Source organism: Apodemus sylvaticus, chromosome 6 (genome assembly GCF_947179515.1).
Source record: "Apodemus sylvaticus chromosome 6, mApoSyl1.1, whole genome shotgun sequence".
NCBI lineage: Eukaryota > Metazoa > Chordata > Mammalia > Rodentia > Muridae > Apodemus > Apodemus sylvaticus.
The window spans coordinates 24,064,950-24,078,297 of NC_067477.1; the positions used below are offsets into that span (position 1 = coordinate 24,064,950).

General features: G+C 42.4%; 1 protein-coding gene across 1 annotated transcript in view; it reads left to right on the top strand.

Moving 5' to 3' along the window:
• Kcnk10 (potassium two pore domain channel subfamily K member 10) overlaps positions 1-13,348 on the top strand; it is a 136,187-nt gene that overhangs the window by 71,667 nt on the left and 51,172 nt on the right. Inside the window, exons 3-4 of the mRNA XM_052186707.1 lie at positions 3,458-3,575; positions 11,986-12,146. Of these exons, the coding sequence (XP_052042667.1) occupies positions 3,458-3,575; positions 11,986-12,146 (279 nt within the window). The remainder of the gene's footprint in view (positions 1-3,457; positions 3,576-11,985; positions 12,147-13,348) is intronic.

The following is a 13,348-nucleotide window of genomic DNA, read 5'->3' on the forward strand; positions in this document are numbered from 1 at the left end:
GCATAATAGATCCTGGTTCTCTTTTTCACTCTCTTCCTTCCATAGAACCAAATAACTCTTTCCTTCCATTTTAATTCATTTAAAATTCATTCATTCATTGTGTGTGTGTGTGTGTGTGTGTGTGTGTGTGTGTGTGTGTGTGTCTGTATGTCTGTGCACCTGTGTGTTCTGGAGTACACGTGGAGACCAGAAGTCACCCTAGGATGTTATCTCAGGAATATCACTTGTTTCCTTTGAGACAGGGTCTGTCATTGGTCTATTGCTCATCAGTTGGGGTAGCAGCCTTGAGAGCCCCAGGCGGCTCCTGTCTCTTACCTTCCCAGTGCTGGGATTACAAACATAAACCACTCTGCCTGGTATTTTTTTTAGTGTGGGTTTTGGGGATCAAAGTGACGTCCTCATGCTTTTGAGGTAAGTGTTGACTGAGACATCTCCCCAGATTCCAATTTTGTCTTGATGCAGAATAAACTATTACAATTTTCAACAGCCAAATGAAACTTGGAGTCTCCACATGCATGCATGTTCAAGGGAGTAGTCTAGTTAGAAATGATCCCTATGTGGTGGGCCCTGCCTGCATCCTAGGACAAGGGCAGTAGGAGAAGTGCAGTGCATCCTGGGTATTGTGCATAGAGAATTGCATGAAAGTATCCACTTTGGGCTAGACAGGATTTGAGTCTCTACTTTCTTTGTGGCTTCCCATGTGTTTACAACTGTTATTCAACTCTCCCTTGCCTGCCACAGTGTTGCTCAAGTGGGGATGATCCCACCTTCGCTCTTGGGATCTGGGGAAAGGATAAACTGCAGTGGTACTTCTAAAGTACCTGGCTCCATGCAGGTGCTTGATGAGTGTTAGTTTTCTTTCCTTTCAGTCGATAAACACTTCCTTTGAGGGTTACATGAAAAATACATTAAATATTTATTACTTGCACTATTCAAGAAAAACGAAACTTGAAAAGGCATCTTACTTCAGATCTCTTTGGCCTTAGCAGTAATCATTCCCGTTTGTCTTTCTTGTAAATCTGTATTCTATGTGAGGCGTGAGGTTTATTTATGATGTTTGTGTGAAATTCTCAGCACAGTGAGAGCTGACTGAACCTAAACTCTCTCTTTCAAGTTTGATGGAAGATATAAATGATTAGGATTGGTGGTGGGATTTGATGCCCGAGTGACTGAACCTGGAAGTATAGTGGGGGAGTGGAGCCCTCAGCATTGGGCAGGTAATGAGGATATAAACCTAAGTTTGTGACATGGTTGGATGGCTCTCACACAGCACAACAAAAGTGAAATTTTAGCATTGGAAAGGACTCCCCACCTGCCTCCCTCCAAAGCAGAATAGAGGCCTGGAGATGGCTGAGCTGGCAAAGTGCTTGCCGTGCAAGGGTGAGGACCACGACATCCATATAAAACAGCAGGATGGTGAGCATATGTGATGTCAGTATTGGGGAAGGGGGCACAGGGGCATCTCAGAGCTTGCTTGCCAGCCAGTCTAGACAGTTGGTGAACTCCAGGTTCACTGAGAGATCTTGTCTCAGAAAATAAGCTGGCAAATGACAGAGGAAGATGCCCATTGTTGACATTTGTCTTCCACACATACATGTACACCCATACATGCACACCCATACATGTACATGCATACATGTGCACCCATACATGCACCCCCATACATGTACACCCATACATGTACCCCCACACATGTATACCCATACATGCACCCCCATACATGTACACCCATACATGTACACCCATACATGCACACCCATACATGCACACCCATACATGTATACCCATACATGCACACCCACACATGTACACCCATACATGCACCCCCATACATGCACCTCCACACATGCACACCCACACATGTACACCCATACATGCACCCCATACATGTACACCCATACATGTACACCCATACATGCACCTCCACACATGTACACCCACACATGTACACCTATACATGTACACCCACACATATTTGTACAAACTCCCAGCAGATCAGAATTTAGCTCTGGGTTAATGGGCAATCCTGTTACTCAATGTTGATTCAAACTGTTGGGCAAAAATATCCTCACATCCCATGCAGTTGATGTTAAATTCTGGAGAGCCAGAGTGTATGTTAGAAACTGTAGGTAGCTTGATCATAACACCTCATGCTCCTAGAGGCAAGGAGGAGTAGACTGAAGATTTAAATAGAAAATGTCATTGTCCTGTCCCCTAGCCAGTCTTATTTGCATGCAAAATCTGTTCTACAGCTTGTTTTTGTATCACCTCTGAAATAGAAAAGATATTTTTGCATATCGAAGCAGTTATTTCTAAAAGAACAGAAAGAAAAAAAAAACAGGCATCAGAAACTCCATGCAACTTAAGAGGCGAAGTCAAATATTCATGGTATGGCGATTTATAGGTCAGGTCATTTATCTCTGCCCTAGAATGCTTGAGTGATCTCATTAGGTATCTGCTTTGAAGAGAATGAGGACTTTCCTGCTGTCCCCTGATTTGTGACAACCACTATGTGTCTGTCTCAACCAAGCTTAAACAAGAATATTGAGAACAATAAAAACATTTCATCATTTCTGCCTTGCCCTCTCTACATTGGGTATATCCAGCTTTGCACAGGCTGCGGAGTCTCAGTCTTTCTGAGTAGCTCATGCCTGGGTCATCTCCTCCATGAAGCCCCTGGGTCTTAATCATTACGGCTCACAGTTGTGGGCCGCATGTGTCTGAGAGTCACGATAGCAACTCCTGCATCCTACCTGAGGCAGAATGGCAAGGCCGGCTCAGCAAAGGCCCTGAGGGGGTTTATCTTCCTCTGCTCGTGCTGAAGTGAGGGTTAGATGGAATGGGTGCACATGCTTAAGCTGTAGAGGGGGACAATTGTGGAACTGCAATGTATAGATTGAAGCTTTGGGGGAAAAGAGGGGCCTGGGTTAGACCTGGAGGATGGACACAGTTTGCAAGAGTGTGATCAAAGGCACAAGGGGGTGAGAGAGACATTTTAGCACCGAGAGATGGGACTGGGACACCACTGGGAACAATATAGTGGCTGTATTGAGAAGAGTGTGGGATGGGATCCCAGTGTCCCTGAAGGAGGAGTCATTCAGGCTGACTGAAAACAGAGATCAGGACTGGTGAGGTAGTTCTTGGATAAAAGGAACTTCCTGCCAATCCTGATGATCTGAATTCCCTTACCAGGACCTGCATTGTGGAAGGAGAGGACTGATCCCCCAGGCTGTTCGTTGCCCTCCACATGTGCACTGTGGCACCTGCACACCCCTCCCCCAACACAATTTCAACAATGTAATAAAAATGTAGAAGCTGAGGTGAGGGTGTCTGTGTACCTTCTTCTGCTTTACTGGTGGCATCTAGATCGTTGCAGGTTCTTGAGCAGTATAGTGATTTATTGGAAGATTAAAAATATCCTTCTAACCCATTCTTGTGCTTTCTCTTCTCTTTGCAGCATGCGCTCGATGCTGATAACGCGGGTGTCAGCCCGGTAGGAAACTCTTCCAACAGCAGCAGTCACTGGGACCTTGGAAGTGCCTTCTTCTTTGCTGGGACGGTCATTACGACCATAGGTACTCACTGTTTACTAACATCTCTTCCTTTGCAGGCCCCCCTGAGGAATGGGTAGACAGATTAGGGACCAGGTTCTCCCTACTTGGTCAGGTGAATGCAGTTGTTGTGGCTGCTTTCAGTGAGGAGCAAAGCACGGTGAAGACGTCCGAATGTAAAGCTAGAGAGCATTCAATGAAGGAAACCAATGTCAAGGCAGGAGTAGAAGGCAGGGATTGGTCAACTGAACTTGGGTGGTTCTGTCGCATTCAGATTCCGTGTTAAAGACTGTATTTGCTGCTAGAATTACATACATAGTGGTATGAAGATGTTCTGCAAAGTTGGGTATGGAGGGAAAGGACCCTTTGCCCCTCTCCAGCTTTTTTTTTTAAATTGTTCCCAAGAAACTAGTTTTCATCCCTTTTGTCTGGTGTTTTTAGTATCCATCTGTGTGGCTTTAAATATCAAACCAGTATGGCTACTTCTAGAATTTTCAATTTTAGGGGTTGTTTCTCGGCTTCCCACTGTGCAGGTGGAAACACTGGTCTCTTTCTTTCTTTCTTTCCATTTCACTTGCTGAGGGTTCCACTTCCTGTGTCCCTATCTTCCTAGCATAGTCTAATTATCCAGAACCCTGGTGCTCCCTTGAGGCTGACTCTACACATGCTCTTTGTGGCTGATCCTCAGGTCAACTGTCATTGCTGCTTTCCCTCAATGGTGTCTGCCTTATCTTATATATTTATCTTTATCTTTTCTGATACTCAAGTTTTGGGAGTTTCTTTCCTTTGGGGTTACTTTGTAATTTTAACAGTGTATAATATCCTCAATATTCTAGTGACTAGGCAGTATGCCTAGATCCTGATCATGAATGATGACATCTCCTTTTCCTGTCTTTCTCTACCACACAATTTTAGCTGATGTCACCTTTACAATGTTTGCCTTAAAATGATTAGTGTTACTTGTCAGCTTTAAATACTGTGAGTTTTTAGCTACTCCATGGAGTTCAGACAGGAAGCTCATCTAGCATCTCAAAAAAAATGATGCAAAAATTTCCTTTTGCATCACGTTGTGAGCACCACCCATTCTACACATGAGACAAGAGCTAATGCCTTATATTCTGTTCGCTGCTCACTCTCATTGACACACTTGCCCTGTGTTAAGCCCGAGTCGGTGCTGGTGCGTCTCGCCTCTCATATAGCCCCCTTCATCATTGCTTGTTTGGCTGGAGATCTCCCTCACAGGGACATGCCTTTAACCTTCCTGGGAGGAACTTTCTGCTCTGATTCCCTGTGAGGCCCTGTTATTCCTTTTGAGGAGCTTTTAACTTTAGTTTATAGTGTGGACAGTCAACTTCTTGTGGGTGCATGTTTTAGAAGCATACATTTCTGTTTTAACATCTATTCGTGAGGTCTATGTTTTTCTACACTGGTGAAATCAAGAAAATTATATGTGACACAAACAAGCAGCATGAAAGAGAATTGTTATTCTTACTGAGAATGGTATCAGTTGAGGTCTTCAGAGAAGCAGAAAGAAGATTATATGTACATAGACGTGGGACCAAAGAGTTGGCTTCTGCAGTTATGGGCCCAAGAAGTTGCTTGGCAAGTTACTTGCTTGGGAACTCAGGGGATACCTTTGGATGGTTTAGTCCAGGTTCAAAGTTTTCAGATCCATAATGCTGATGGCATAATTCTTAGATGGACTCCAAAACTTTGAAAATCCACAAGACCAGTGATATAGATCCTGATGATTACAGGCTGGGGAGGCTGGAGTTCTGATGCCCAAGGGTAGAGAAAGAAGAATGTAGCTCACCTGTATATATGCTGGTGTGGGAGGGAGGGACAGAGAAAGAGAAAGAGAGAGGGGGAGGGACAGAGGAATGGGGGAAGAGAGATAGAAAGAGAGATAGAGAGAAAGATATATATATATGTATATGTATGTATAGATAGATAGATAGATAGAGAGAGAGAAAACACTCTCTTTTTTTTTGTTGTTGTTCTATCCAAGGTCTCAGCCAATCATGGTCCTGCCTACACTCATGCTGTATCTTCCATATTTAGTCCAGTAACTCACATGACCATGTCCTGTGGAAACATCTAGAAACTTTTTTTTTACACAAACACACCCAGTAATAATGCTTTACAGTTTTCTAGGTATTCATAACCCATTTGTGTAAACACCTAAAATTAAGCACCAACTTTCGTAATCTAATTAGATGACAGTCTATTTTACATTTGCAGTTCTTAAATTCATTAACATCATCTGTTACTGTCAGAGTTCCAAGTGTCCACTAAGCATGTAGTTTTGCATTCAGAAGTCCCCATGAGCTCCAGATAAGGTCGGGCTTTTGGACTCTACAGACTCACTACACCCGACAGAGAAAGCATGTGGCCTATACCTCTGTGGCACTAGGAACCTCATCTAACCCAAGAACATCCTGTCATCCCTCAGATAAGCATAGTGTCAGGTTAGAATGTGTTTGACAGTCTGGTTATTAGGATGAAGAAAGGCATCATGCATTTTAAGAGGACTTATAAACTAATCAAAGTTAAGAAAGTCTTGGCCACTTCAAAAATTGTACTTTGGAAAAATCTCCTGAGCATTGGATCCGTGAGCTGTTAGGGGATACTACATATAATAGAAAAAATAATTTCTTTGTGGTATGAAATTGTTAAATCAGGGTTTTGTCTGATGCATTGAAAGAACTCTGCTGAAGTATTGCTATGATTTTCAGTAAAGCACTAATGGTATTTATTGATCTTTACTTTGTTTTTTTTTCAGCCACCTACACATACATCCTTTTTTAAAATTCACCTTACTCCTAACAACAGTATATCTGATCCCCCTTTTTCACTCATGACCCCAAGGCCCTGCAGAAGAATGATATTATCTATATAAAGAAATGCAGTCTGTGGCTAGACTTAGCAGTTTAAAATGGCTGAGAAGAACTTCTTGAGATTTTTCTTGGACTTTGGAGGGCATGGCTACCTTACTTTCTTACTGATGGTAAGCCTGGAGAAGAAAGAGCCAAGCCCCTGCCCCTGTCATTTTCTCTCAGGAGGTTTTTCTGTCTAGAGTTGAGCTACCACTTCTAGAGTAAGGAAAGGGCTAGTAGCAAGTGGACCCTGCTCATATCTTATGAACCCTTGGAGCCACTTGCACAATAGTGAGAAACATCTTAAATTTTTTATTGTTTTAGAGCCAGTGTGACTTTAGGCTTGGATTTTCTATCATCTAGACATCTCAAACCAATGTGAACAGTGGGAAGAGAGTTCAGAGTAGATCCAGAAATATCCTTTGACCCAGTGATCATTGCATGACACCTTTGGGCCATGTGATCATCCTTCAAGCCTTAGTCGGGAGCTTCCTTGTTGGGTAAGCCTCTGGGTTCACATGTCTTTGTCTTGGCTGTTTGAGAGGCTCTTTCCTCTTCAGAAAGAGGCTTTCCACTTTTCAACCAATTGTGCAGGATCAGGACCTTTATTGCAAATTATGAAGATGCTGTCTACCAACAGGCAACCACCACAAAACAACCATGCAGACAAAAAACTATAACCCACCACCCAATGCCCATAGCAGGCTGGGTTCCTATTCTATGCAACTTTAAAAAAATTAATACTTTTCCCTCTCTTTTTCTTACCTAAAACATAATGAATTGTAAGTTGAATACTATTTAGCTGAGGAAAATTTAATTCCAGAGGGCATTATAAAGCCATATAGTTAGGTAAGTTAAAAAAAAAATAACTAACTAGTTTGATACAATGTAAGAAGTCATGAGATGAGAAACTAATTGCTACATTTTTCAAACGCTAAGTACTTATGGTAAGTTTATTGCAAGGCTTATACAAAGGTTTACAAGTAGTCTTGGGGCTTGGTCAATTTTCAGCCATTCCTGAGAAATTTCCCACTATCTAGGAGTCAGGGAAGTAGAACAATTATCATGGGGTGGAGAGGAAGTGCTATTTTATTAACTGTGCCGCTCAGAGCCTGTTCGAGCTCTAGGTCAGATAGTTTGCAAGTTGATGTCATTCACATTTCTCTCCACTATGAACAGCAATGTTAGCGCTTCAGAGCTCTTTGCAATGCTCATTACAGATGTCCCTCTGGGGGCTCAGTATCCGCACTGCTGTCACATGTGGAGGGATTAAGATGCATCTACTTTCGTGATCCTAACACCATAAAGGTGAGAACCTTTATGCAGGATGTTGGTTGTTTCCTTGGAAAAGGTCCACAGAGATTGCTCTCTCAAAGGGCATGGAGCTTTGAAGGACTTGCCAAATCATTTTTCCAGAAAGACTCTCACATGTAGCATGAAGTTACGTGTGTTAGGTAGGGCCTTTTCCAACAAGTAATATGACTTCTCAGTGTCAATTTGCTTTTTGAAAAAAACCTATGTGCTGATATATAGAGATTATGCTTAAACCATTGGCCTTTTGTATCTGTGCTTTCATATCATTGACTCAAATTATAGATTGAAAATATTCAAAACAAAAATGTATGATGCACAGTGAACTGTTTTTCCATTCCATCATCCCTTATACAATGGGGTTTAACAGACTGAATGGTCTAGTTTTGTATGTCAACTTAACACAAGCTAGAGTCATCACAGAGAAAGGAGCCTCCCTTGAGGAAATGCCTCCATGAGATCCAGCTGTAAAACATTTTCTCAGTTAGTGATCAAGTGGGAGGGCCCAGCTCATTGTGGGCAGTGCCATCCCTGGACTGGTGCTCCTGGGTTCTAGAAGAACACAGGCAGAGAAAACCAGTAAGTAACCCCCCCCCCCCCCACTGCTGCCACCTCTGCATCAGCTCCTGCCTTCAGGTTCCAGCCCTGCTTGAATCCACATTATTACCCATGGCTATGAAATGAAATTAGATTTTAGTCTTTGCGACATATTTAGGATCATACACCTCCTGGTCAAGTGTCAGGAGGCAGCTGGTGACTGTGTTCTTGCCTAGTAGCATCAACAAAGGGTTGGACCGGAAAAGGTACTGAAGTAGCTGCTCGAACTTATTAAATATTTTGATTAGATGTTTAATCCACCCAAATAGCAACCATTGTACCTAACACTGGTATAGGGTAGCATGGTCCACACACATGCTCTCATTCAAACTTGTGATAACCACATAGGGTAAGGATTAGCCCCATTTATCTATGGCAGGAATGGGAACTGGAAAAGTTAAACAATTTATCCATTATGTCACAGTAAGTAAGCAACAGATCCTAGTGTCATTTACTGAGGTCAGCAGGGCTTGGTGCAATCTGAAAAATATGTTTCATTATTAAAAAGTGATTAAGACTATCAAAATGGAGGTGTCAGAACACTTAACCAGACACAGAACTCTGGAAGCCTCCTCCCCCCAGGCAGGGAAATGATACAGGCGAGGGAGGAGTGAGACTCCGTTTAGCAGATTTTATGTAACAAGTGCCAGCCTAAGATGTCGAGAGTATGACATCAGTCATTTACTTTAGCTGTATTTAAGCACAGCACAATTTTGGGGAAAAATGTTTTCTGAAAATAGTTAATCCAGTCTCTAGTACATGACAAATTCAAGACATGTTCACATTGTGATTCTTTATAAAGTACTGTTGGGTATTCTGGGTATAAGATGGGTAATGTTGACTCAGAGATAGATAATATACCAAGATTTAGGATCTAGGGAGAATGACTGAGGTAGACATAATGCCGATGGGTATCAGGATTGGCCTGGCCCTGAGATAATACAGAAGTCATTTAGTCAAAAAGCACAAGTGACATTGTTCACAAGGATGAGTTTTGTGGCCTAGAAGTAATGTTTAAGATTTAAATGGAAAAGGTTTGGGATAAGTAAAACATGCATTGGGGGAGACCTGGCAGAGCCTGGCTCATCGGGTAACAGAGGATCTTTACATTGTAAACTGCATTTATTCCCAGCATTCTAAGAGGAACAGCTAAGCACCTCATTCCATTGAAACAATAAGCTGCGTGCTTAACTTTTCCTGACTTCTCCAGTGTTTATTTGTGTGCACAAGAACTTTTTTTTTTTGCCCTCGACATAGGCCCTTTCTGAGTATGAGATCCTATGCTTATGCAGACTATGCAAGCATAGACAGGTTGGTTCCACAGTGTACAACTGAAAGGCAAAGACTGGCAAAGATTTGATTTAGGCACATGCAAAGTATGTGGAAAGCTCTTTGTGTCTCAGGACGAAGTCATTTTAAAAGCTAGCTCTCTTGTCAAGAACTTTGAGATGTTTTCTACTTAGGGGCAAACAAAACCAAGACCCATATGGCCCTCTCCTGTAATAACCTCTTTGTTTCCGTGTCCTTGCTGGGCTGGCCAGCCTTCCACTGAGACTGTGCAGCAGCCGATTGGTAGAGGGATTTCTGAATTTCCTTTGCTTTCCATATATCCAAGGTGCTAGTTCAGTTCTTTGTGAGAAGTTGCTCATGTAGCAGGTGAGCTGTCTCTTCTATTTCTCAGTCTCAATGGTGTTTGGCTCTCCAATAGCTGCCATGTTTACCACCTGGGCACCATGGGTCCACTTAAGTCATTGAGCTAAAGTTGTTCACACATGCACACACTGTGTCAACTGTATACATACATATGCGCACTCACGACATATTTGAATATTACCTTATTAACCACTTTACTAGAGAACCCAATTTTTTTTCACTGCGGTGTTCCGCTCTGTGAAATGCTAACCAATTCTACCACTGCTACCACCAAATACTTTCTTGTTCACATTTTTCTTGACTGTCTCTGATACCCTAAGATTTGGAAAGATTACATGAGTCTAAGTTTTTCTCTGGTTCTTTTGGTGATACCAGCATGCTGTGTGAGTTGACCAGAAGACATGTGCAGAGCTTGTCTAGATTAATAACTGTGTACTCAGCAGGCCTAGGGCTTCAGTTTGGTCTGTAATATCTTTCTGAGATGAACTAACAGAAAATCTGTATTTCCTGAAATGAAGTTGTCATGAGACCGTCAAGCCAAAGTCGAGTCAGTGTTTCTACAAGTTTCTAGAATATTTCCGAGACTCACCTGTGTAATGCAATGATGCGGGAGCATGCTTGTTTTCTAACTGAATAAGTCCGGGTAAATCAGATTCTTCTGGCAACATCATTTTGTCCAAGATCCTGAAAGCATCTGAGAAGTCCCAGGAGCACATTTAAATCAGCAAGATAGTGAGGGAAAGAAAACAAGACCAGGAAGTCTTGCCTGAATACTCATCTAAGAAACGGAAACTACAATTTAAATAATTTGTGGCAAGAGGTTTGAGTGATTCTGAGCATGAGATTGTTAAGGAATAACCAAGTGATTCACCCCCAAGGCAGAATATTACAGTGAGCTCTCCAGGCCTACAGGAGCAAGAGTGATGTCCAAGAACAGGCTTTGTTTTCTGGCCATGCTAAGAGCATTGTTCTTTTCTGGGCTATGCTCTCAAATGTGTCTCTTGCCATGGAGCAATACCTCACCCATTGCATGGATTCAGAAACAGACCCCATTTGAACCACCTGAACTGGGGAGACTGTTAAGTGACTGCTGTGAGGCTGTAATGATAATTGACAAGAAAATGACTACCAATTACTTGAGGCTTCCACCCTATGTAAATTGTGCTAATATTATATGCTTCTTTCTTCCAATAATGCTATAACCAGCCCCATTTATATAGAATAATCCCAATACTCACTCTACACGAATTACTGTCGTAATTGCAAAACTCTTAAGAATGCAGATGTTCATGTTTTCAAACAACTATGTGAAACTCATTTCAACTGACCTTATTATAGATGGAATCTTTTATGTCCAAACCTCTATCCCATCAATAAACATTTATTTAGCACTGATTGCTCTGGGTGCAAGGGTAATGCTCTGCAAGGGCAGAGACACAAGAGGCAGGGATTGGGTGCCAGAGTCAGGCACAGCTTGGCTCCACTGTCATTAGGGTAAAGAGGCACAGAGTCTTTGCTTACTCATTTTTCTCCGTTACCAGGATGGCCTACCCAGGGTAGGGAAGGACAAATCCTTTGTCCCTTCCGAGTTTGTAGTAGACCAGTTAATGTTCAGTGCCTATTACTCTGTGAAAGCAGATGTTGAATACAGCAGTCCAGGCAAGGATGCCGGCGGGGTAGTAGTGTACATGGGGGCTTTGTCTACAGAAGCAAGGTGAATTGTTTTGTGCCGTTCAATGGTGTCCATGATTTAAAATGTTTCTTAAGAGAAAAGTAACATTTTCTACCAGAAACACAACTCTGGCTAACCACACATGTCTTAAAATGTATTAAGATCTCCAAAACACTGAGACTACTCATAGAGAGAGAGGCCAGAGGACTCTGTTCTGTACTGTAAAGGGCTTTGGAGAATATGGAAGTCTGTGGATTCTTTGGTCAATGCTCTACTTCCTCGGTCACCTCACTGCTTCCTCTCCTCTCTCCTCTCTCTCTCCCAGGGTACGGGAATATTGCTCCGAGCACTGAAGGAGGCAAAATCTTTTGTATTTTATATGCCATCTTTGGGATCCCACTTTTTGGTTTCTTATTGGCCGGAATCGGAGACCAACTTGGAACCATCTTTGGCAAAAGCATTGCAAGAGTGGAAAAGGTTTTTCGAGTGAGTACTGCACCAATTTAAACCCTCTTTACTGGATTCATTGGCTTTAGCCTAATAGGGTTAGAAGACAGCGTTAAGGGCTCTGACAGGATAAAATAGTTGAATGCTATGATTGTGTTTTCTCTTTTAGCGGATGTGGACAGAAGACTGTGCCTAAATGTCTTTTTCTTAAATAACTTCCTGCCTTGTGATACTTACAGGATCAAAGAAGGTTAAGAATGGATTATCAACACAGATTTCCTGAAGATGTAAGGCCCACTCACTGTCTTAGTCTGTTAATGCTGGTATAATGAAATGCCTGAGGCAGGATGGCATAGAAACAGCTGGAACTTATTTCCCACAGGTTGGAGACTGACTGTATAGGATGAAGGTTCAGATGCCTGGTGGGGGAAGAGAAGGGTGCTAAAGCAACATGTGGTAGATCAACAAAAAGGAAAAGCATCTCGACATTGCATGATGCTTGTCAAAAGGGCTTTAACCCTATGGGTGAAGGAGGATCCCTCATGACTAACCCCACTTTAAAGGCCCTGGCTTTTAATATGATCACCTTAGCTAACACCTGCCACATTTAAACCATGACTTGGGTCCCATTATGGAAGATAATAGGCAGGAGAGACAGTTCAGTAAGTGCGAACCTGCTAACTCAAGTTCAGTCTCCAGGACCCACATGGCGGAAGGAGAGAACTGACTCTTACAAATCATGTATGAGCCATGATATGCTCATGTGTAAATGTGAGTATATATACACACACACACACACACACACACCCCAAATGAAAAAGATGGAAGATAGTTTCCTTGCTGTTTTTAAAGTGTTGTAGAGAAATATAAACCCATCTGCTTCATTATTAGAGTAGAGTACCTTCACTTGTTCGATTTCTGCATAATGTCCTCGGGTTGATCCTAGATTCTTCTAGAAATGGAATTTCTCTGTCCTCTGTGCTGTGCTTCGTGTCTTTTTCCTGGCTCTTCCTCACTCTGCCTCCCAGCATTCCCTCAGCAGCAGGACACCAGTGCTCTACTTCATGCTGAGTCACAGGCACTGTTATTACCTTAGGATGTATCTTCCTACTAAGAACACCTACCCTTAAAAAGGGACAGAAGTCTCAACTTGAGTTTATTTCCGAAAGGTGATACGTTTGAGGTCTCTGGCGGGTATGTAGGATGGATGTGAATGGCTAAGATTGCCAGTACTGTTTGAC